Consider the following 24,786-nt stretch of genomic DNA (forward strand, 5'->3'; position numbering starts at 1 on the left):
AAGACGCAATTTTTTGGTTGGGGTTAAACAAATGAACAAGGGTTGCAGTGTTTGTGGTAGGTTTCCTGGTTCTTGTGTCCGTGAACAGGGCATGTATATGACTGGTTTGTGATGCCGGAATGTTATGGGTCTGTAATGCAAAGGGCAAAATTGTAAAGAAAACAAATAGGACCGAGTCAGAGGGTGCTGACCGAGTCTCATGTTTTTATTGCACATATCAAACACACTGATCCACATTAATCTGACTGAGTCATCCATTTTTGTCTGACCAGACCCGGTCAGACCCAAATCAAACAGACCCTTATTTAAATGTTCCCGATATTCTCTATTTCTTTGAAAATGGCGCTTAGCCTACAGGAACTGTTTATGATATTTTAAAAAAGGCAGCGGTTTTTAAGGAACTTTGCCCTAATCAAACGAAATTCAAAATAAGTGTGTGGTAATAATTCCATATTAATCCGCTTCAGCCACTCTAGTCTTTCGGAACCTATACCAAATGTTTAGAAGACCTATGTCCTATCCATTAGACAATGGACGCTTTTCATTGCGATTTTTTAGGATTGAGGGTTGGAACAAATCTATAACAAGAATTCTTGAATTCTTTGGGCATTCTTGATTGGTGCTGAACTAACTATAGTGCAAAGTCGTATCTCTTTGGTCAATAAGGTCCAAAAGGCTTATCGCTCCCAGGGGGTGCAGATGTAATAGACATAAAAATTATTCAATAAGCCTTTCTGGAATAAATACTCGGCCGCTTGTGAACCCTCGGGTACTATTTTATTCAATGTTTGTTCAGTTACTCTTTTACCCGCAAAGGCAATGTAGGCATTGGGTTCGGCAATGATGATATCCCCCAACATACCAAAACTAGTTGTCACCCCACCAGTAGTAAGAGATGTAAGAATTTGTACATAGAATAACTTTTTACTTGATTGATAATCATATAAACTAGAAATGACATCTATTATATGTTAATGACACTAAAAGGATATTAAATGAATAAAATTGGGATATGGATGAAATATAATGAAATAGAGCCACTTTGGGGTTCCCTATGAAATGAGGCATGGAAGGGAGCCACTTCAAATAAGTTCCGGGAGACATCGAGGTGCCAAACATTCCCGTCGATGTGAGCTCTTGGGGAATATCAGTCTGTTATCCCTAGATTAATTTTTATCCGTTGAGCGACGACCCTTCCACTCGGCACCATAGGAATCACTAAGACCGACTTTCGTCCCTGCTCGACGGGTGGGTCTTGCAGTCAAGCTCCCTTCTGCCTTTGCACTCGAGGGCCAATCTCCGTCCAGCCCAAGGAAACCTGTATATATTAATTAGTTTATGTTACCTACAAAAATTTTGCTGATGTTACTTACAAAAGACTCTTAAACAGGGTAAAAAAACAATAGTCCAACGCAATTACTTTATTCACTTCCTTTCTATCACCATACACACCATGTACTCTTTTCTTATCTTCGATTTATTCATTCCTTTTAAGAAAAGGACTAGCCATCACACTCTTAGCCTAATCAATGCCTACATGGAGTGTCATTTGTTGATGTTTCCTATAAAAATTTTATGTTACCTACAGGGTTAGGCTGGTCGGTGTGAGCAACAACCACACCGGCGTTTTTAGTGAAAGAAGAAAAAACAACGTTAAACAAATATGGCAGTCGTAACGGGACACAACTCAATAGCGTATGACATCCAATAACAGTAAAAGAGGGGCAGTTCTTAGGCGTTCCAATAACACAACCCAATTACACAACCCAATTACATCACCTTACTCTATTCACTTTCATTCTATCACCATAAACACCATCTACTGCGTTCATATCTTCAATTAATTCACATTCCTAAGTTAAGGACTAGTCATCAGACTCGCAACATAATCAATGTCTAAATGGAGTGTCATTTGTTGATGCTACAACAAAATACTCTTAAACCGGGTAAAACACAATTCACTTCCATTCCATCACCATAAAGAAATTCATTGTGATGGAGCAATCATGGAGAGAGAGACCGTCAATTCAAGATGCCAAGGAAAATACAAGTTAAATTGGGGGAGGGGAAACAACATCCGGCGGTGTTCCAAAGAATTACAATGACAGTTTGAAATCATTCATCTTCATTTTCTAGGTTTGAGTTTTCTTCATCTTCAATAAGTTCATCTTCTTCCTCCCTCAGGTCTGCTTATCAAAGGATTGCTGGCGATATTACCTTAAAAGATGTATAACTTCTTTTCATATTGATATTCACGGGTTTGAATGTTTTGTTTTGGATATATGACCTCAATTTCATATGTTCTAGTTTTGATTTGTGGCTTTCATGATTTTTTGTTTGCGAATTCATTGTTTTTGTTCTTGAAATCATATGTTTTCAGTGTAATGGCATGAAATCATATGGTTCAAAGGAGTTCTTGAATTACCAATTTCCTTCTTGCTCTTTCTTGAATTATGGATTTCCCAATTGTTCTTTAAATCAGTTTCTATTTGGGTTCTTAGTCGAAGATTTAAGCATACACAATTCTTTAGTGACTCACAACCAGTCTTAAATAAAACCAGTCTTAACTTTAAAAGAAGATTAATCTCTATCTCTATCAAACAAGAATTGTTTAATTCACTTTGCTATGTTAAATCCAGAGCTAAGATTTGTAGGAAGTCAATTGCTATTTGAGGTTCTGTTGTCTTCAAAGAATTTTTGCTATTTGGGGAGCTGTAGTTTTTAAAATTTAAAATTTGGAGGTGTGCGTAACTCTGAATTGTAAAAACTGAAAACAAGAGCTTTAAACACCACCTTATTACAATAGGCTTTTGGAATTGACAACAAGGGCAGTAATACTGTATAAAACTACTGTCCTTTCTTATTTATCATTTCCTTTAAAAATCTCTAATTAAACAACACAACTATCTTACATATAAATATAAATGATTAAAAATTAAAACTCATTCAAAAGACGTTGCTCATATTCTATTGTAAATTTGTCTGTCATGCCATAGATATGGCATTCAGAACGAGGAATTTTTTATAATCACTGCAACATTTACAAATCCCATCCAAAGTTATTTAAATGTTTTGAAATTGAACAAGTGACATAAAAAGTGGCCAAATTGTAAAAAATTAATATAGTAGTAATATATAACAAGTTTACGATATGGGTGCTCATATTCTATGGGTGTAAAAGAGTCTATCATGCCATCGAAATAGCATTCAGATATTAAATCTTTTTGTTTATAATCACAGCAGCCCTTCATTTAAACATCCAAATCAAGATTTAATTACTTTCAATTTTATAAAAATACGATTTTGTTATTAAATTGATCATTTGAAGCTCAGAAAGTATGCGCATCATTTCAAAGACAGTGTCTCATAAGTCCAGACATATAAAAATTGCATATTCATCACAGCAGCTCATGAAAATTTAAAAATCATTAAAATTGAACACGAAAAAAGAATCAAATAAAGTCTACAATCGACTTACATTAAAAATCTCAGAATTCGAATCCTCGTTGAGGATATTATGCAGACAATCAACATGGCATCATTTCAGACCGCCCGTCTGCTGAATCACATCATCGAAATTATTCATTCAATGTAAATTGAATGATAAAATTACAAAAAAATTAGTACTTTTTCAAAACCAAAATCATTTGTTTATAAACATGGAAAGCATCAGAAGATAATTGAGAGTTGTTTTCTACATGAAAATATTCAGTGTGTAGTATAAGATTGATGTGTCGCATCATTTGCCTTCCAAATCCAACAAAAACAGCTAAAAACCGTGATACAATCGTGAAATTAATTTACTTTAGAAGTGAATTACGAAAAGATTTTGGCATCAGATAATAAGCGGAGTTTTTAGTCACCATGGGTTAATCAGTGTGTTAAGCATAAAACTGAAATTACATCATTTGCCAATTCAAAGTTTCCAAATCCAATAAACAAAAATGTCAAGAACAAGGAAAAGTTTTATGAAATGAGAAAGAATATAGGAAGGACCATTTGACACTAAAGCAATCCAATGAAATGCAATGCGTTGGTAAGCCATCCTGTAATTAGCTATATGCATCAGTTATATCTCCTTGAATAATCTCGATTTTAATCCCAAAGAGAGGGTAAAACAAATGCAAATTTGTATGTTCCAAAATAGATAAACAGATCGATAGAATTTGAGAAAACATGTTTGAAATTAACGACATAGAATCTAATTGATTAGCAGAATCATCTCGATCTTACCTTGAAGAGGCATAGGCATTGATTTTAGTGTGTGTTGATCGCCGAAATAAACCAATCGAGATTGAATACTTTTGATGCTGAATGTATGAGAGTTATAGGGGATTAAATAGGGTTTACAGTAGCTAGGGTTTGCATTTGCGATGGGTTCATCAGTTCGTTAATACTTAACTGGGCCAACAAAAAGTTGGCCTGGTTGTGAACATCATATGGGCTTCAAGCCTGGAACAAATGACAATTATTTACTAAAATATACATATTTCTTTTATTCCCTCGAAATAATCAAAATTATCAAGGAAAATGTTTGTGAAGACAACACTTTTTTATGTGTAGAATTGCTGTTAAATATTTGCGGGAACATTTTTTTTCTTGAGATTAATTTAATACGATTCTAACTGTCAAAATAATACTAATAGCTAAGCATATGTGAGGAGTAATGTTTTGCACATTAATGTCTGAATAATAATAGTTAAGCATGTTTGCATACCATAACTTTCTATTTCTTTTTTTTTCTTACTTATCTTTCTATACATATAAAATCATCTTTTCTATTTCTTTTTTTCTACTTATCTTTCTATATATATAAAATGATGGTGATAAATGTTTTAAATTTTTTAATAATGTTCATTTAATCATATAGTAAAAAAAAGCCATTTTTATTTAAAGGTTAAATAAAAATGATTTAACAACATTAAAAATATTGAGCACAGAAGAACAAATTTCTACCATGCAATTTATTTGATTTAGGGTCCGTTTGATTTGCTTTTTAATCAGGTCCAAAGTGGACTGGGTCCAGAAAAAACTCAATTGGCATGGTCGATACATCTTCTAAAAGGTTAGACTTAATCCAAATCTTGGACTCGGTCCAAAAAAATGTGTTGATACGGTTCCTTATGCTGGAGTGAAGGACTGGGACACATCGCCTCAAAAATATTCAATTCTTGTTATCCCATACACAATCATCTCCCTAGAAGCACATGTCGGAAGAAGAAATCAATTGCCTAGCCTTTGTCGGCTTCTACACAATACCAATCGCATCGGTTTAATCACTGCCAAATCTTGATGGTCTTGAAAGACATCCCAAATATACTTAGTAAAAAATTCATTTTTAAGTAGTCAAAACCATTCATTCATTGTTCCAAAAGACGATTAGAGTCAAAGTATTCTCAAAACATCATAGTAAAATCATAAACAGTTAATGCGGAATAAATCTTCAGGGGATGCAGTGCAATCAAGTCGGTCCCTAACTTTTGAAACCAGAAATACATGAAAACATTTTAAACATAAAACGTAAGCACAGACCAGAAATAGACTCGTTCGGTTGAAAAACATTGATTGAGTTGAAATAGACTCATGGATGAAATAGACCTGGTTGAATATAATCGTTAACTTCGAAATATGTCAAAATCCCATGTATGACATCAAAACTACTTGTGAGTCTAAATCTGAAATATATAATGCTCTCAGGACTTTAGAGAGTAATAAAGCTGCAAACTTTATTCCCAACTCTCACTCAAAACTCATTAATATGGACCAAAAAACCAAATACACTTAGATCCAAAGATGAAATACAATAAAGCTTAAAACTTTATAACCTACAAAGGTCTAGAAGGTAAGTGAAAGTTGAGATATTCAATTGCCAGGCTTCAATGATCAATCTTGCATGAAAACATTGCTCCAAAAACTCCAAAAATGGATGAGAAAGGAGAAAGGAGGCTCAAAATGGTGAAAGGAGGCTAGGGTTTCTCTAAAAAGGCTTTAGGTGTGATGGAGGGTGGGAAAATATCCCAAAACACGGAACCATCCTTTAAATACCTAGAAAACCCTAAAATTTGTGGGCTTGGACTGCCTAGTTCTCACCTCGCAACAGCCTGCATGTCACATCGTGAGAACATGCTCCTCACGTCGTGAGTGTATGCTCCTCACCTCGTGAGAACGGGTTTTCACCAAATTCTATTCCAACTTCAAACAATCATAAATCGTCCGTTTCAACTCCATTTTTGGCGGTCTTTATATGCATGGAAAGGTATTGACGAGCCATACGGTCCTATCTAATTACTTATGACTTAAAACATAGCGAACTATAATCCTTAATTCATGAAAGAAGTCTGAAACATCACTTTTCCCATTTTACCCTTTGACTCCAAAACACAAAGTAAGGGCTTAGATCACATAACCAATATTATTCACATCCAATAGGGTCTAAACCTTATTCCCTTTAAGCTCAAGGACTTAAATTGATCCATTTATTGTCAACAATCATGGAATAAGAAATTTCTCGAAACAGGATGTTATACCCCCCCCCCCCCCCCCCAACACTTAAACTAGATTTCATCCTCGAAATCTATCTTGGTTAGGATCTTTGAAAACAATGCCAACATATTCCATAAGCTTCCTCTAAACACTTCGAAATCAAGGCATCTTATAAAGAAAACTCGAGAGACCCCTCGGTAACCCATAATTGCCAAAAAACAACCTAATAACTTGAAAATACTCAACTGCAACAACTATATTTCTTTCCCTAACTATAAGACCCAACTTCCAGTGAAAACCACTCAAATTGGGAGCTCTCAAAACTACAACCACAAACCAATTCCATTAATATACTCCGCGAAATCGAGAACCCATCAGTCTAATCTTTAGAAACCATTCCCTAAGACTGCTGGTCATCCATATATCGTACCTTCCCCTAGTTCCCTAACTAGGAACACTACCAAACCATATAGAAATAATACTCAAAATATACCGAACGTGAATTTTACCTAATCCCAAATACGGAGATTGTGCCCAAAAATCTTAAATACATACTTGACTTCCTAACAAGTCATCGCCAACCCATTTCTTACAAGCATAATAATGGTCAATCCAAGAACCACATGTTGCATCCAAATCCCTCATCAGCTCAGATGTACATCTACCTGAAAAATCACTCGAGACATTTACAACGAACTACATGACTCGAGATTTTAGAACTGATACCCAATATTGGTAACCAAACTCCTAATAAACAGTCTTCCAGCAAACAGGGTTTATAATGTAAACATTCAGCAAGAGACGCCTGATGCACAATTAATACTCCCAACAAACTTTTACTTCCACATGATCCAAATCGGTTGGTCATTGAGTCTCCTGACTCCCAACAATTATCACCCAAACATGCCAATAAGACTAACGATTCGAGACTTAAGAGTCTCAATCAAATGATTACCGAGTCCCACCCATATGAGTCATACAACCATTGGGTCAAGATACATCGTGACACCCTCTAATAACTAGAATAATAAGCTCACGGTGCTACGCCGATCTCGTCGTTATCCCATCATTATCCCGAAGAATCACGTCCGACACCACAGGGGCCTGAAGGTACTCAACCATCAACCCACCGACTTGCAGGAACCCAATCAACAACTTTCTCAATCACTAATCTATTGGATTAAGTGTCTAAGCCCATAACTATAATTGATATGTACTTGATTTAATAGTAGCATGGTACTTTTGGGTTGCTTTCACTCTAGCAACTTGACAGAATGACTTTTGGAGAAAGAGGTTGAATTTATTATTTAGAGCAATAAATTGATTTATTTATGTATTATGAAAAGAATATATTAATTAGAAATCATGTTATTTAATTAGTATTTAATCAGAAATTAATGTTTTGCAAATCATTGATAGTTGTGAAACTGGGCTATTGGACTCCTTAGATGGGAGTGGACGAAAACTACAGGGAGGCCCTATAGGTTTCGTCCAAGGCCTCTAGGTGATGAGTCCATGGGCTGCTTAAGCCTTAGACAGGAGGTTAGGGTTTCCTCCAAAAAACCCTAGCAACCCTTAGCTATATAAGGACCATACCTCTTGGAGTTTCGGCCTACACTTGCCTCTAACCCTAGTAGAGTCGATTTCTAAGAGAATTCCCTCCTATCTCCTCTCATCCTCTTACTAGTGGTGTTTGTAAGCCATTAGAGTTGCAACATTTGTGTAACGACCCAAAAATCTTTCTATTAACAATGTTAGGTTCCATTACTGTGTTATTAGTTTTCGTTAACAATTTTGGTTTTATGATTATAAATTCGAATGAATCAAATAAAAAGGGAAGTTAGCTGATATTTAAAATAATTAGTATAAAGGGTTATTAAGAAGGATGAATTATCTATTAAAGTGGGATCATTATGCCAATATACCGGAAAAAAAAGAGTCCTAATTGACATAGTCATGACAATTGAAGGGTCTAGTATGCAAATTACCAAATAAGAATAACACAATTAAGGTGTACTGTGTACAAGGGATAAATAGGGAAACTTTGAGGATGAAAGTTGTTAACTGCACTTAAAACACATTCAACCATGCGCCGTTAATCAATACCTATACTCCATCTGTTTCTTTACGACGATTCTTCCTTCTCTCCGACAGTTACGTTCTAGTTTCGTAACCCAATTAAGTTGTCATTGTCCTCTCTTTGGTTGTTACTTCACCAGAGATGAGAGAGAGAGAGAGAGTAAAGAGATGGAAAGAAACAGCGGAAAGATAACAAGAGATACCAAAGTAAAAAGATTAGAGACTAAGGTTGGAGGCTGTGATTTCAACCACGTGAAAAGCTGAGAAGAAAAGAAATAGAGGAGGCTCCGACGGATATGCATGAGTTGACGTGACTTGGGGCAGGTTGTGATCGATTTTATCGGAATTATAGGATCTGGATAGCAATTTCAGGTCAATATATATGATGATGAAAATAGGATTCTGATGGGAGTGTCGTGACTAGCTTGTTGGCTCATGGTTCATGGGTTCGGGTCTAAGAGATTGGAAGCAAGAAGCCTCCATTCGTTTGATCATATGCAAGTGATCGACATGTGAACGAGCATACATGAAAAAAATGGAAACGCAATGAGTCTTTTGATGTCGTCACGCTACAACAATAAACCTCTATAGAGACGAGGTCTACAGGGATGACATATGTCGTCTCCATATAGTTGACAAGTTTTTTTTGACTTTTGGAGCTACAGCGGTTTCACCATGTTAAAGCGGGAAGGAAACTGGATTAGGCGCGTTTTGGGGAAGGTTATAGGGACTTGTCATCCCCATATCTTTCTACGACTTAAATTAGGAGAACAACCTCCTTTGTTTCGATCACGCACACTCAATCATTAGTCTCTATCTGTCTTTCTTACTCTCGACCGGAGATTCTCCCTTCCCTAATTTCGACCAATATCTTCTCCACCGGCGACTTCCTCACCTCTCACTCCCCGTGCATCTTCTTCCTCTCTCCATGGATTCTCATGCTAGTTACCACCATTAGGCTAATCAATGTCGATTAGTTTCAATGCCGTCGATTCTGAATATCGGCTTCCTTTTCACATCCAGTTACGATTACTATTGAATACAAGCCCTACACCGGCTACCAGGTTAGTAATTCTGTGTTTGAACCTATAATTGAGGTATATGTTAGCAATTATGTATTTGATACTGGAATTGGGATATAAGTTAACGATGATGACGAAGACAAACTCAAATTCGATAGAGATTTGGTTTTTGTGCAATTCCTGTATGCATACTTGTTTATTATGCTTTTGAATTGCACAATTGTTGTGTGTGTAGGATTGGAGATGCAATGGCAAAGGTTATTTGGCTTATCACAATTTTATTACCAGGCTGGACAATCGAATGAAGTTGCAGCCACCTAGCCACCTGAGTAGTCCTGGAACCAGGTGATTGCCATTTTTACTTGATGTTCACTAAATGGTTATTACTTGTTAACTTACCTTTGTGTTCCCAAACATGATCCAGAAAAAGATGGTCGTATCATTATGGGGAGGGTTGACTGCACTGAAGAAGTTGACCTGTGTAGAAGGTAAGAAACCCTAAACCTTGAGCCCTAATTTTGATGAATACAATGCTTTAAAGATATATCATACAAGGTTATCAAGAACAACATACAAGGTTATCCATCTATTCAGATATTCTGAAAGGGCAGTGATGTTAAGTATGTGTAATTTCTTATATTCTACTCTCTGTTTTGAATCTAAAAAATAAATCATGGATGAAAATGGGCACCATGAGCATGAATCATAAAACATTAAAATTACATTTTAATGTTTTAAACATTTTTTTTTTCACTATAGTTGAAGCTTCAAGGTGAAAAGACTCGACGCAAGGGTCATTTATCTGTTGCAACAGAGGGATACTTTTATTTTTTATTTTATTTAACTGGAACCTTTTCCAATTTTTTGGTTATAAAAATAAGGAAGTTATATATGTTAATATAAAAATGATGTATTAAAATATTGCTATTTTCAAAATTTTGAAGTGGCACCTTCATTGCAAATGGTTGAGGTTCGAAAAGCAGGTGGAGATACATTAGAATTTCACAAGGTATACAAATATAAATGTCATGAATTCTTTGCGTTCATGTTTGATTTTAATTTTATAAATCTTTTTTTGGGATAAATGTTGTTAATATGTATATATTTGTTTGTGAGTATGCAGTTTTACAAGAACTTTTGATGCAGACAATGGAAGAATTGGTTGCACCTATTGCAATGGATTCACATCTGGCCTTGGAGGGTAAATCTGGAAAAACTGAAGAAAATGCAAAAAGGCCTGCACCATCAGAAGTCGGATGTAGAATCGAGTCAAGAATGTAAACCGAATATCAGATTTTGCTATAATGCTACTTGTTTTATTACCAAATATCATAACATAATGATTATTGTTGTTAATTATGATCATGTTGATTTCAGATTTTGACTTCACATTACATCATCTTCACTGGATAAAACTGTGAGAGTGTGGGATATACCAAAAGGCCTTTGCATTCGAGTCATTTACGGAGTTGCCCCTCAGCTATGTATCCGATTTCATCCTGTAAGTGCACTTACACACTAACATCTATAAGTTTTATTTTGTTTATAATATTGCATCTCCTTACCTAATAAAAGAGTAGTAAATTTGCCATGTGTCAATTAATTAGAGTTTGAAATTAATTATTTGCCACTTGTCAGTCTTTGGTTTTTCCTCATTAATTACATTTCCACTAATTTACTCCTCCGTTTTACACAGATGAAACACGTCAGCAAAAAATTGATTTGTAATATATGTTGCCTAATTTATTACAATAAATATTTAATTTATTTTATAACCGTGGTTCCCACGGGTATTAACCTAGTATATTATAATGTTGCATATATTAATAATTTTTCTTCGGTAAATGCTTATATAAATTTGTAACTTTGACTTGTCTTTTCATATAAAACTGATTATTATTTTTTTCTCAAATTGCAGGTGAATAATAACTTCCTTTCGGTTGGAAATGCAAACATAGAAATTTTGGTAATAAAAACTTCACTTGCTAATGTGACTTTTCTAATTTTATTTTTTCTTTGTTATTAATATTTCTAAGAAAAAAAATCACACAAATAAGCTGAAAGCCTAAGTGAGGGACTATATACAGTTATTGTATATGGTTACTGTTGTACATTCTAAAAATCACAAAGATAAAAGTTGTCTCATCATCAATTCTTTTCTTTTTGTCAAATTCTGTTTTATTTTGTACATTTTAAAGTTTCCTTTTTTTTATATGATTATTGTCTCAGGTATTCAATTTTAACATAGGAAGATTAACAGATGAAATAGTTGTAGACAGCAAGGTCAATTTATTTTTTGTATTTGAGAAAACTGGAAAAGTAAACCAAAAATAGAAGTTGAATGGAATTTATATACAATATCTATAGAGACGGCATTTTATTGCTATAGGTCTAGTTATGAGGACGACATGTCGTCTCTATAGGTCTAGTTATGGGGGCGACGTGTCGTCTCTATAGGTCCAACAATGGGATGACAACCCCGAACCAACAAAAACGATATGTCGTCTCTAAAAAGTATCTATGGCGACGATATATATAGCGACGGCCCAAGCTATCTATTGCGACGGGGCTATAGCGACAAAGACTATAGGGACGACTTGTCGTCACAACTACCTATGGAGACGACTTTCTATAACCTATAGAGATGACATTTGTCGTCCCTATAGGTCTCGTTTCTTGTAGTGGATCACATGTGTACGTGTTTGTAGTATATATGGATATGGTTTTCTTGGGTTAAGTATAACGTTGAAATGGGAACCAAACTGACGTTTTTTTTACTGAAGCATGAGTAGTTACTGTCAAATGAGGTACCTTCCATAACTTGTCTTAGTAGTCTAACGGTAAAGGCATGTATATGTGGCTATAATATATCAGGGTGTTTTCATTAGACGTGCATCAGTACAACCAGTATGTGAAGGTAGTAATTTATACGTAGTCATTTACGTCAAAGTAATAAACTGAATTGTACAAAATGAAGAAGTAAATAATAATAATAAGCAATGGGAAGGTTATTAAATTATAATCGCAAGCATTAAGTTTTTTTGATCGTAGTGGTTGAATCCATTATTATAAGTAAAAATGGTTTACTAGAAGTAAGTAGAAAGCATATGTGTGGTTTTGATACCACCTTTAATCTTACTTCAATTCATGCGGTGGATTAATACGTATTAATATTTTAGTTAGTAGATTATTTTTAGAAGTCTTAAATCATAAACTAAATTGTTTGATACCTAATCTAAATATGCATAGGCAGTATTTTGATAAATTAGGTGCTATAATATAGGGATGAAAGTGGGTCCAAATCCGGACCCGGAAAACCTGGAACCGGTTAATGGGATTTTGTAGAACCGGAAATCGGACCGGTATATAGGAACCGGTTCTGGGTACGGTTCCGGGTAAAGTGGGGCTAGAACCGGAAAACCTGGAAACATCAAAGTGGGTAGGTTGGAACCGGATAAAGTGGGTTTAGAACCGGAAAACTCAGAAAAACCGGAATTTTTTGGTAATTACTTACTACTTAGTGGATTGAACTTTGAAAATTTTCATATTGATATCCCGACTTTAGGGGACTGTAACTTATTGAATATGAAACTAAAATTAACAAAATTATAGTCTAAAATCATGTACAAACTCTAAAATGCACTTTGAAAAAAACCGCATGTCAATCCGACTTTAAACGAATGAGATATGCATGTGTTAACATTTTCACATAATACAAAGTATAAAAACAAATTGCTGAAAAGCTGAAAATTTTTAGTTTTGATATCCCGACTTTGGAGGACTGTAAATCATTGAATGTTAAACCAAAAATGACAAAAATTAAAGTCTAAACTCATGTACAAACTGTAAACTACAAGTTGCAAAAAACCACATGTCAATCCGACTTCAAACGAATTAGATATGCATGTTTTAAAACTTTCACCAAATACAAAAAAACAAAAAAACTAAAAACTTCCAGCTTTAAAATCTCGACTTTGGGGGACTGTAAGTCAATGAATATAAAACTAAAAATGGCAAATTTATAGTCTAAAAACATGTACAAACTCTAAACTACATGTTGGAAAAAACCGCATGTCAATCTGAGTTGAAACGAATGAGATATGCATCTTTTAAACGTTTCACAAAAACCGGTTCCGGCCCTAAAAGTGGTTCCGGTTCCAAACACCGGTTCTGGTTTTTAGACCCGTTTTACCCGGACCCAAACCCGGATTACCCGGAACCCAGATAACGCCAATTTTTAAACTCGGAACCGGAACCGGTTCTATATATTCCGGTTCTAACGGTTCCGGTTCCGGTCCGATTCCGGTTCCGGTCCGGGTTTCCGGTTCTAAATCTCATCCCTACTATAATATAAACAAATAACGAGATAAGATTGGATATCATATTTGTTTATGTTAGATTAATCGTTGTGGCTATACTAATATACATATTATGTATTGTATAGGTATTTGTTAATTTAAGGACTGACAATATTATATTTGGAGCGATTTCATTTATCGAAAATAAGGTGAGTCAACTTTGTGGTTTTAAAAGTATATTGTTAGGAGTATCTCATATCTTAGATGGATTGGGATGAACATAGTTATCTAGGATGCATGTGTCATTTTAGATGATTGATTGTTATGCTATTATTGTTGAAATGTTTTATGTGTAATGATATCTAGGATGTCGCATTCCCCTTTTGATGATTGATTGTTATGCCATTATTGTTGAAATGTTTTATGTGTAATGGTATCTAAGATGTTGCATGCTAGATTCCTCTTTGGTTGATGTGAGATGTGAGCTAGGATCATGCTAGTTTGAGTGATGTGTATGAACACTATGTGATGTGGGCATGTTAATACTTGTTTGAAAATATTTATTTAAGATGTTTTAGGAAAAGCATGCTAGAGTTGTATAATCAGTTTTGATGTGTTGCGAATGGAAGTAGTGTGTGATGTAAAATATAATAACTTCATAAAATTACATGTTTGTATGAAAATAACCCTTAAAGATGTAATATGTTAATTAAAGAAAATTCATAATATTTACATGATTACTTGAAAAGGTAAAAGTGTAACTCCTTATTTACTTAATCATTATTAAATTAAAAAGGGGAACACACTAGCGGGGCGAAGGGTAGTACCCTAGACATAGGTATATGCTCAATTCGGATATTATGATGACTTAGTGGGTTGAAAGATACCTATAGGATAAATCACCTAAGCCAACTTTGAAGCCGACTGGTTTTTATAGACGACCACTCGGGACATGGTCTTGGTACACCTTGGTATACTGAGACTGGAGTGATGTTGGTCAAGCGGTGGGACCAGTGCAAACATCACGTGAGATTTGGGAGGTGTATCTGTTGGAATTGGCACCGCTCGTACCAATCCTTAACGACAATGCATGTATACATATGTGCATAGCCAGAGTAGCAAACGCAGCGCACCGGGAGCAATGATTACGGGTGAGAGTCTGTCACACCCCCGAACCAGAAGGCGGAAACGTCCGGGGCTTGGGTGACTTTATTTTTGTAGTATCATCACAGAGTATATAATTGAAACATAACATCATCATTATCACACATGTAATATTACAACTGTCATTGGTTTACATCAAATATTGTATTTCAATATTACATGCCAAAATAATCAAAGTATGATGAAATCAAAATATAACAACATATCCATGTAATCTTGCTAACTAACCAGCTATATAGTTTCCTAAGAATACAAGTTAAATAAAAAAGGTCAACATAAATATGTTGGTGAGTTCATAAGCATGTTTGAGTAAAATGTTTTGTATCGCTTTCTAAACACTAGAAAATCTGATATTTTCTGAAAAACAGTTTGAAATGTTTGTGTCCGATCTTGTATTAATGCATGCGTGTTATTATTTGTGAGAATGTAAAGAGAATGACCTCAGACAACCTGATGTTGTCCGTTTATGAGAATGTTGGAAACTCAACACCCGTGGTTGAGTACCAGTGTGAGTATATTACCGTGTTATCAAACAAAAATATGGTTTCCCGTAAATTTTATAATGTTAATTCCTCTAAGTGAGTCGTTATAACCATACTAGATAATGACAATTTCGTCTGTCTTGGGGTGTCACCCTAGACTGACCTAGTCTAACTGTAGCGAATAGCTCAGGTGTGGGGTGTCACCCCCGTATAGATCTATACACAAACTCTCGCTCTTCCTCCAGGAGACTCTGGTTATAACTACATGCTACGATTATACACTCAATAGGTGTCAACTGACACGTCTCACTAGATCCTTAATCGAACTTACGCGAAAAAGAAAACATATAAGGTATATTCTAGGCCCAATAAACATGTAAGTTGACATCACTAAGGCCTACTAAGCATGTAAATTATTTCCAGACTTAAAAGGAATGAGAATATATATATATATATATATATATATATATATATATATATATATATATATATATATATATATCACGGGCCCAATATACATGTAAAAGGACAACTAAGGCCTATTTAACATGTATATTATTTCCAGGCCCAATAAAGACGTGAATACCGAAATCAATCCGTGGTTTGTTGTGTTGGTTGTTTAAGCTATGTTGTTTACCAATGTCACATAAAAAGCTCACCTTTTTTGTAAAAAGGTCATTTTTGGTCCAAAAAACCAAAAATTTACATTTGTGGCACATTTTTGGTAAAAATGGCAATTTAGGTCCTTTAAGGGCAAAATTTGCATTTAAGGCTAGTTTTAAGTAGAAGTAACATTTTTAACTCATTTTTGTCAAAAATATCATCTTTGGCTTGGTTTTATGAAAATGTGCATTTTCAGCCCATTTATAAATAAATTCATCTTTTTGGTCCAAGTTTTAAATAAATTCACATTTTTGGTTCTTCTTATCAAAAATTACATTTTTGGCACAACTTTGTTGAAAATGACATTTAAGCCCACAAAAGTACAAAAGTTTACAAACTTGGCCCAAAAATTCATAATAGCCCAAAAGAAGTCCATTTATGAACTTTTACACTCCTAGCCCTTTTTAAGATCACAAATATCATAAAGATTTATATTTATCAAAATACATCTCTCCTAGTCCCTTAAAAACCATGAGTTATATAGAAATACCTCATTTTTTTATTATTTTGTCATTTTTGGCCCTTTTATGCAAATCTCGTAGTTTTAAGTAACTTTGATGTATTTTAAAACCTTTTCTTTGCATAATAAGTTGAAATAAGCGTTAGGTTCTACAAATATCAACCTATTATAGTATATCTTCAAGTTTATGGAGTTTATAACACATAATCACACATATATCATGAAAAACACACAAAACAACTTGTATTCTCCCCTAAAACATAGTAAAAACTGAAAATGAGGGGTATGAATCACTCTGCTTTGAAGATTTCAGTTTTTGGATGAAGGATGGATGAGATCTCGGCCCTAGAAGCTTCTTATGTGGAGTTTTTTCGAACTTAAGAAGATCTAAGATCATAAATCACGAAATGGAGTGTTAAGAGAAGTAAGTTTGGCATAAACATGAAGTTAAACCTCTTGGATGGAAGTAACTTACCAAAGTGAGTGGATTTTTGGTGAAGTTTTCTTGATCACCCACACAAGCCCACATGAAAAATTGAAGAAGAAAGGATGTTAATTCTTGAGGATTTAGAGAGGTGTTTTTAGTGTGTTTGGATGTTTGAGTGGAGAGGGGAGATTTTTCTCCTTGTGGCCGAGAATAAGAAGGAAGAGAGAAGAGAAGAGAGTAATGAGATGTGATGGTTGCATGGATACTTGAGATTGTCTTGATATTTGATGGTTAATTACATGGAAATCCTCAAGGTAAACATAAGGTGTCAAGCCTTAATCAATCCTATCTTTTTTCCTTTTTTTTGTTTGTTTCTGTTTTTTAGTGTGGGCCATGAATGAGGAGGAAGGAAGAGAGAGAAAGAAGTGTTTGGGCCTATATTGAACATATTCGAAAGCTTTGTCCCAATATGAAGGTTCTCAGCCCATTAGGCCCTTCTTATTGGTTTATGGCCCAAAGGTGGCGAAAGGATGGGGTTTACGGCCTAAAAATGAGGAAGGAATGGGGTTTACGGCCCAATAGGGATTTTGAACCCATCTACGACCCATTAGGCCCATGATAATAAAGTGAGTTATTTTAGGCCCATCACGTCCCACATGCTATAGTTTGATGAATGTGGGTCTAATTAGAGCTCAAATGGGGTTCCTTGGCCCAAAATAATCAAATGAAAAGTTTATTGGCCCATTAGGCCCAATACGAGGATCCTGGTCCATACCGAGTTTGAACCGGAACATTAGGGTTTCAAACCCATAATTGAGTATCTGAGATGCATTAAATTAGGCTTTGGACTTCACTCAGGAGTTTTCATTCACATGGATATTTTTGATTGAACATAGAACATGATATCCACTTAGATTACAAGTTTTAAAAGAGTTGATGTTTACATGAAAACAAAATGTCTTAGCTAAAAATGCTAGTTGTGACATCATCCCCCTGTTAGAGGGAATTTCATCCTGAAATTCTTTTGAAAGATAGAAATATGAACGAGAGAATAGGTGAAGGTACTTCTGCTTTATATGGTCTTCACGTTCCCATGTGAATTCTTGTCCACACTTAGCGTTCCATCGAACCTTCACAATCGGAATGCGACTATGTTTCGTACGCTTCGCTTCCCTATCCATTATCTCGACCGATTCTTCGACGAATAGGAGATTCTCGTTTATTTCGATTTCTTCCAGAGGAATGATAAGAGTTTCATCTAATAAGCAATTTTTCAGATTTGAGACGTGGAATACAGGGTGTACGTTGCTGAGCTCCGCATGTAGCTGCAGCTGATAAGCCACCAGGCTAATTCAGGCAATAATCTCGAATGACCTGATGTATCGCGGATTTAGTTTTCCTCGTTTCCCAAAACGGATCATCCCTTTTCAAGGAAATACCTTTAATAGTACCCAATCTCCGATTTGGAATTCCAGAAGCTTTCGTCGTTTGTCAGCATAACTCTTTTTTCGGTCTCACGATGCTTGGAGTCAGGATTTGATTTGGATTATCTTCTCTGACATTTATCAAATGATCTCTGGTCCTGTAATTGTGCTGCTTGGTGATTGCCCTTTCACCAACTGGGTATCACCCAACTCAGCCCAGCAGAGAGGCGATCTGCATTTGCGACCATACAAAGTCTCGAAAGGAGCAACCCTTATACTCGTGTGATAGCTGTTGTTGTACGAGAATTCAATCAAGGGCAACTGGGTATCCCATGATTTTCCAAAATCGATCACACATGCTCGGAGCATGTCTTCAAGGGTCTGGATGGTTCGTTCGCTCTGACCATCAGTTTGAGGGTGGTAAGCAGTGCTCATGTCTAGTTGTGTTCCCATTACCTTCTGGAGCGACTACCAAAATCGTAAAGTAAATCTACTATCTCGATCCAAGATAATAGATACTGGCACCCCATGAAGTCTCACGATCTCTTTTATATAGATTCCTGTTAATCTTTCCATTTTGTACGATTCTTTTATTGGCAGGAAATGGGCGGATTTGGTTAACCTATCGACAATTACCCAGATAACATCCAATCCGTCTGCTGTCTTAGGTAATTTGGTTATGAAGTCCATAATAATCCTTTCCCATTTCCACTCGATTATTACAGGCTGTTGTAATAATCACGAGGGATTTTGATACTCCACTTTCACTTTGGCACAAGTGAGACACTTGCCCACGAAAGTGGTGATCTCTACCTTCATATTTGGCCACCAATAATGTTGTTTAATATCCAGGTATATCTTATCCGAACCTGGATGGACGAAATATCGCATCTTATGAGCCTCGTTCATGACTATCCCTATGAATCCCCCAAATTTTAGGACCCAAATTCTATTCATGAAGTATTAAGCTCCATCCTCTCTGACTTATAGGTTTTTATCCATCCCATGCAACGTTTCATTTGTGGCATTCTCCAGTTCCAATGCATCGGATTGGGCTCCCTTAATCTGCGAGGTTAGGTGGGAGTGGATGGTTATTGATAATGTCTTCACCCAGCGACCTGAGTATTCTTTCCTACTCAGGGCATCGACTACCACGTTAGCCTTGCCTGGGTGGTACTTGATCTCACATTCATAGTCATTTAGCAGCTCAACCCACCTTCGCTGCCTCATGTTCAACTCCTTTTGGTTTAGAATGTGCTGGAGGCTTTTGTGATCCGTGAAGATGGTGCACTTCGTACCATAGATGTAGTGCCACCAAATCTTTAGGGCGAAGACCACAACTCCCAACTCGAGATCATGGGTGGTGTAATTTACTTCATGCGTCTTCAATTATCTGGATGCGTAAGCTATCACCTTTCCACGCTGCATGAGGACACAACCTAACCCTTGGTTCGAAGCATCGCAGTATACTATGAAATTTTCGGTTCCCTCCGGTAAGGATAGCATTGGTGCACTACAGAGGGCTCATTTCAAGGTTTGGAAGGCAGCTTCTTGCTTTTCCATCTAGTGGAAAGATACAACTTTTTGTGTCAAGGTGGTGAGGGGCTTGGCTATCTTGGAAAAGTTCTGGATAAACCTTCGGTAGTAGCCTGGGAGACCCAAAAATTGTCGTATTTCTGTTGGCGTTTCCGGAATCGCCCAGCCTTCAATGGCCTTGATCTTGGAAGGATCTATGTGAATTCCTTCCTTACTGACTACGTGACCCAAGAAGCTTACACTGTGAATCTAGAACTCACATTTTGAGAGTTTTGTGTATAGTCTTTCAATTCTTAGAGTTTCCAAGATATGATGGAGATGTTGACCATGCTCCTCCTTGCTTCAGGAGTATATGAGAATGTCATCGATGAAGATGATTACGAACTTATCGAGGAATAGGCGGTAAACTCGATTCATGAGGTCCATAAATGTTGCAGGGGCATTTGTTAGACCGAAGGGCATCACGACTAATTCGTAATGGCCGTACCGAGTTCGGAAAGTAGTTTTTGGAATGTCCTTTTGTTAGACTCGAAGCTGGTGATAACCGGATCTTAGATCTATTTTGGAGAAATAACTAGCTCCTTGAAGCTGGTCGAATAGATCGTCAATCCGAGGAAGTGGGTATCGGTTTTTGACAGTGAGCTTATTTAGTACTCTATAATCGATACACATCCTGAAGGATCCATCCTTCTTCTTGACAAACAAGACCGGAGCTCCCCAGGGTGAGATGCTTGGTCTGATGAATCCTTTGCTCAACAATTCGCTTAAATAACTGAATAACTCCTCTGCATTTCGGCGGGAGCTAACCAGTAGGGTGATTTGGTAATTGATGTGGCTCCTGGTATGAGGTCGATTCGAAATTCGACCTATCTTTCTGGGGGTATTCCCGGAAGGTCTTCAGGAAATACATCCAGGAAGTCGCATGCCACTGGGATGTCTTTAATGTTTGCTTCTTCTTTGGCCTCATCCACAACATGAGCGAGGAAAACATAGTTTTTCTTGTGCAGGCACTTCTGTGCCTTGATGCATGAGATAAGACGAAGATTGGAGTCAGGCTTATCACCATAGATTATTAGGGTTTCGTGATTGAGGAGGTGAAGGCGAACGGCCTTCTCGTGACACATAATATCAGCATGGTGGGGGTTTAACCAATCCATGTTGATTATCACATCAAACGCCTAATATTTACTGGCGTCAAATCTATTTTAAATGAATGATTGTTTAGTGTTAATGTGCACCCTACGTAAACATCTTTGGTTGTTTCGGTTTTCCCATTAGCCATCTCCATTGTGAAGGCTTCGTTTAGCTTCTAGGGTTGTTGGTTTAGTAAGTGTTTGAATTTGTTACTAACGAAGCTCCGCTTGGCTCCATTATCGAATAAAATGCATGCGAAAGTGTTGTTAAGTGGGAACGTACCAGTAGAAACTGCCGAGTCTTGAATTGCTTCACCTTGACCCAACGTCAGGACCCTTCCTGATCCTCATGCCCCTTGGTTGTTAGCCTTGGGACAATCACGTATGAAAATGGCCAGATCCTCCACACCCATAACAAGTGTGACTAGCTCCAGCATTATTGTTGTTGTTATTGTTGTTGCGGTTGTTGTTGTTGTTGTTGTTGTTGTTGTTGTTCGACTGTTGGTTCTGTTGGGGTTGAGATCGGCAGTATCGGGCGGTATGGCCCTTTCGATTACAACTTGTACACTGCATATCTCTGCATTCTCCATAGTGGTGAAAGCCACATTTGTTACACTTGGGCAGGGTTCCCGAGTATTGGATGGTAGTAGTTTGCGTAGTTGAGGCTGGAGCATGTGGTGTTGAGGCAACCTGAGCAGTAGCAGCATGGACTGCTATAGTTTGCTGCTTTTTCGACGACTCTTGGTTTTGTCGTCCCTTTCACTTATTGTCTTTGTTTTTCTTGTTGTCTTTTTCCTCTTTCTTGACTTCAGTCTCCCCAACTTTGACACCCTTCTTGTTTCCATGATCGTATAACTTCTTGGCTAGTCTTTTAGCATTGTTATACATTTCCGGGTTTGCTGTGATTACATTTCCTTGAATTGGAGAGGTCAATCCCCAAATGAATCTTTCAATCTTCTTTCCTTCAGACGTGATCATGCCTAGACACAGGGGTGACAACTCACTAAACCTTGAGATGTAAGCATCAATGTCGGAGTTTTGGATTGTGAGATTCCACAGTTCCTGCTCCATCTTCTGGATTTCTCCCCTTGGATAGTACTCTGCCATTAGCATTTCCTTAAGCTCCTCCCAGGGCATAGCATTTGCCACTGGGAGTGTCATGGCCTTCACGTGACCATTCCACCAAGAAAGATCTTGATTGACGATTGTGCAAGCTGCAAACTTCACCTTGCACTCTTCAGGGCATCCCCAGATCTCGAATACCAATTCCACTTTTTTTATCCACCTTTTAAGAGTTATCACGCCTCCTATCCCATTGTAGATCCGAGGCTTGGCATTCATGAAATCCTTGTAGGTACAGGTCCTTGTGGGTCCTTGGTTCATCCCCTATTTTGAACTTCCAGGTCCTTGCCTGTTACCTCCACTGTTATTTCCATTGTGAATTTGTGCTAGTGATGCGGTGATCGTAGCTGACACTACCGCTTGGAATGCAACTGAGTTTATCTCTGGTGGTGTTGGTGCTGTGATGTTTTCCTGATTCGGTCTCTGAGGCATCTTCTGTCATGGAACGGAGAGATGTTGAGTATTTAGTGCATTCTATTTTCGCGATTCCTTAATTAGAGAACAATTTCAGTGATAGGGTTGTGCATGTAAGTGAATGTAAACAATTAACATGAAGTAAAATAATAGCACACATAACAGATAACAACATCAAGAGAATATATAACTATTTTCATTAATGATAATCTTTTAGTACATGAAAATTTGCCTTTATAAGGCATACAATACATGAAAGGAAATAAAATCCGACAGCGTAACGACTCCATGAGTATTGTAATCACTTAATCATGTAGTCGGTAGTACATAAAGTAGTACACAAAAGAAGTCCTAACAGTAGTGGTAGTAGATGAACGGATACTAATCGCGACAAGAAGGGTCTGGTGGATAAATCACATGCCAAAATGTCGCGCCACAAGGTCAGCCATCTCGCTCATCTCCCTAGTGACCTCGTCCCTCTCATGCTCTGCTTGCACAGCTCGGGCTTCTGCTACTAATAGTTGTTGCCGAAGGGTGGCAACCTCCTCCTCTAAGGAGCGAGTCCAATAGATGGGATCCCTCAGTGCTGTGGGGTGGTCCCGCATCACCTCTGAAGTGGGAGGCTCGCTGGGGACTTCATTAGTCTCCCCATCTTCCTCCATATCTTTGTCAGGTTCCCTGAACTCATAGTCAGTCTCCACGTATTCCTCAGGTCCTACACCTGGATCTGCCTCCTGACCCATAACAGGTTCTTCTTCAATCAAACCATTGGCCACCAGGGCCTGATAGTAAAGGATACCTTGTTGGAGTTCTTCCATGACGACCGCGCGGGAAACTGAGGGGTGAGAAGTGTATAAGGAGAGTGTACGTAGATAACATTTCAAAAACTCCTATAGTATTTTAATTGTTTAAGTTTGAGTTCCTTAGAGCTTTTTTGGATACGAGGTAAGTTTCTAGATTCATTTCCTAACATGATCACTCTCGAACACATGTTGGTCGTATTTGGAATAAATATAGTTGATTAGGCTATATTTACCCCTAACATGACTACATAACTGTCCGGGTTTAACCATGGTGTTCAATTTCCTCCAGAGACTTTTAGGGTTATAGTATTAATGCACACCTAGGTATATATTTTATTCAGAGTGTTTTAGTCCCATTGTATTTATAGTTGCATATCTTGTATGATTAGGTATGCCAGTTCACTATAAACAATGCTCTGATACCAATCTGTCACACCTCTGAACCAGACGACAGAAACGTCCGGGGCTTGGGTGACTTCATTTTTGTAGTATCATCACAGAGTATATATTTGAAACATAACATCATCATCATCACACATGTAATATTACAACTGTCATTGGTTTACATCAAATATTGTATTTCAATATTACATGCCAAAATAATCAAAGTATGATGAAATCAAAATATAACAAAATATCTATGTAATCTTGCTAACCAACCAGCTCAACAGTTTCTTGAGAATACAAGTTAAATTAAAAAGGTCAACATAAATATGTTGGTGAGTTCATAAGCATGTTTGAGTAAAATGTTTTTTATCGCTTTGTAAATGTCACACCCCGAACCAGACGGCGGAAACGTCGGAGGGCTATTGTGACTCAATTGAATACCATCACAATGAATATACATGAAACATAACATCATACATTACCAAGCATTGGAATATTACAACTGGTAGCGTTTACATTCGGTACATTGATCCATAATATTACATGCCCAAAAAGTACATTGTTTGATACTATTTAAAACAACAGCAAGACGTTACTGAATTCATATTTCCTTTTCGATTTACCTGTTACCTGAGAATACAAGTATTTTGAAAACGGTCAACATATGAAATGTTGGTGAGTTCATAAGTAATGTTTGAAATATAGTGGTTTGTATTGTTTTGAAAATCACCAGAAAATCCGATATTTTCTGAAAAGAGCATAGTATAAAAAGTGTGAAGATCCGTAAGTATGCTTGTTTGTTTCTATAAATGTAAAAGTACAATTTGTAAAACTCGGTATATAACTCGTAGGTGTATTAATTGAAAACCCTAGGAAAACCCGATGTTTT

The 24,786-nt window shown here is 36.7% G+C and overlaps 1 protein-coding gene, 1 long non-coding RNA gene and 4 other non-coding genes across 10 annotated transcripts; 1 reads left to right on the plus strand and 5 right to left on the minus strand.

The window, feature by feature from the left end:
* Positions 1-1,708: 1,708 nt before the first annotated feature.
* LOC111890294 (uncharacterized) lies at positions 1,709-4,383 on the minus strand. 2 transcript variants are annotated; one of them, XR_002849791.2, is made up of 2 exons: positions 4,234-4,383; positions 1,709-3,556 (listed from the first exon to the last, which is right to left on the minus strand). It is a non-coding gene; the product is annotated as an uncharacterized LOC111890294 (long non-coding RNA). The 2 variants fall into 2 exon arrangements; XR_006190815.1 differs by having other exon boundaries at positions 1,709-3,559.
* Positions 2,955-3,041, minus strand: LOC111890321 (small nucleolar RNA snoR8a). The gene has a single exon (XR_002849807.1). It is a non-coding gene; the product is annotated as a small nucleolar RNA snoR8a (small nucleolar RNA).
* Positions 3,155-3,247, minus strand: LOC111890322 (small nucleolar RNA snoR8a). Its single transcript, XR_002849808.1, has one exon. It is a non-coding gene; the product is annotated as a small nucleolar RNA snoR8a (small nucleolar RNA).
* LOC111890318 (small nucleolar RNA R16) lies at positions 3,663-3,751 on the minus strand. Its single transcript, XR_002849803.1, has one exon. It is a non-coding gene; the product is annotated as a small nucleolar RNA R16 (small nucleolar RNA).
* LOC111890317 (small nucleolar RNA R16) lies at positions 3,829-3,916 on the minus strand. Its single transcript, XR_002849802.1, has one exon. It is a non-coding gene; the product is annotated as a small nucleolar RNA R16 (small nucleolar RNA).
* Positions 4,384-8,578: 4,195 nt separating the features above from the next.
* Positions 8,579-12,578, plus strand: LOC111890315 (protein disulfide isomerase-like 5-4). Of its 4 annotated transcripts, XR_006190814.2 has the most exons (8): positions 8,585-9,626; positions 9,820-9,929; positions 10,009-10,072; positions 10,529-10,593; positions 10,708-10,861; positions 10,962-11,085; positions 11,503-11,550; positions 11,814-12,578. XR_006190814.2 is itself a non-coding variant. In XM_042901321.2 (6 exons), the coding sequence occupies exons 2-5, from the start codon at positions 10,015-10,017 to the stop codon at positions 10,966-10,968; spliced, it is 261 nt and encodes an 86-aa protein (XP_042757255.1). In that variant the 5' UTR covers positions 8,579-9,929; positions 10,009-10,014; the 3' UTR covers positions 10,969-11,085; positions 11,503-11,738. The 4 variants fall into 4 exon arrangements, 1 of the variants encoding a protein (XP_042757255.1); XR_008231766.1 differs by lacking the exon at positions 11,814-12,578 and having other exon boundaries at positions 10,015-10,072; positions 11,503-11,738; XR_002849798.2 differs by lacking the exon at positions 11,814-12,578 and having other exon boundaries at positions 8,587-9,626; positions 11,503-11,738.
* Positions 12,579-24,786: the final 12,208 nt, after the last annotated feature.

The sequence above is a fragment of the Lactuca sativa genome, chromosome 4 (genome assembly GCF_002870075.4).
Source record: "Lactuca sativa cultivar Salinas chromosome 4, Lsat_Salinas_v11, whole genome shotgun sequence".
Taxonomy (NCBI): domain Eukaryota; kingdom Viridiplantae; phylum Streptophyta; class Magnoliopsida; order Asterales; family Asteraceae; genus Lactuca; species Lactuca sativa.

Excerpts from the sequence above, each read along its gene's own strand:
- LOC111890315 (XM_042901321.2), top strand. The coding sequence starts at position 10,015 with ATGGTCGTATCATTATGGGGAGGGTTGACTGCACTGAAGAAGTTGACC. Across the intron at positions 10,073-10,528 it reads GAAGTTGACCTGTGTAGAAG|TGGCACCTTCATTGCAAATG; the intron begins GTAAGAAACCCT and ends AAAATTTTGAAG. Across the intron at positions 10,594-10,730 it reads ATACATTAGAATTTCACAAG|ACAATGGAAGAATTGGTTGC; the intron begins GTATACAAATAT and ends CTTTTGATGCAG.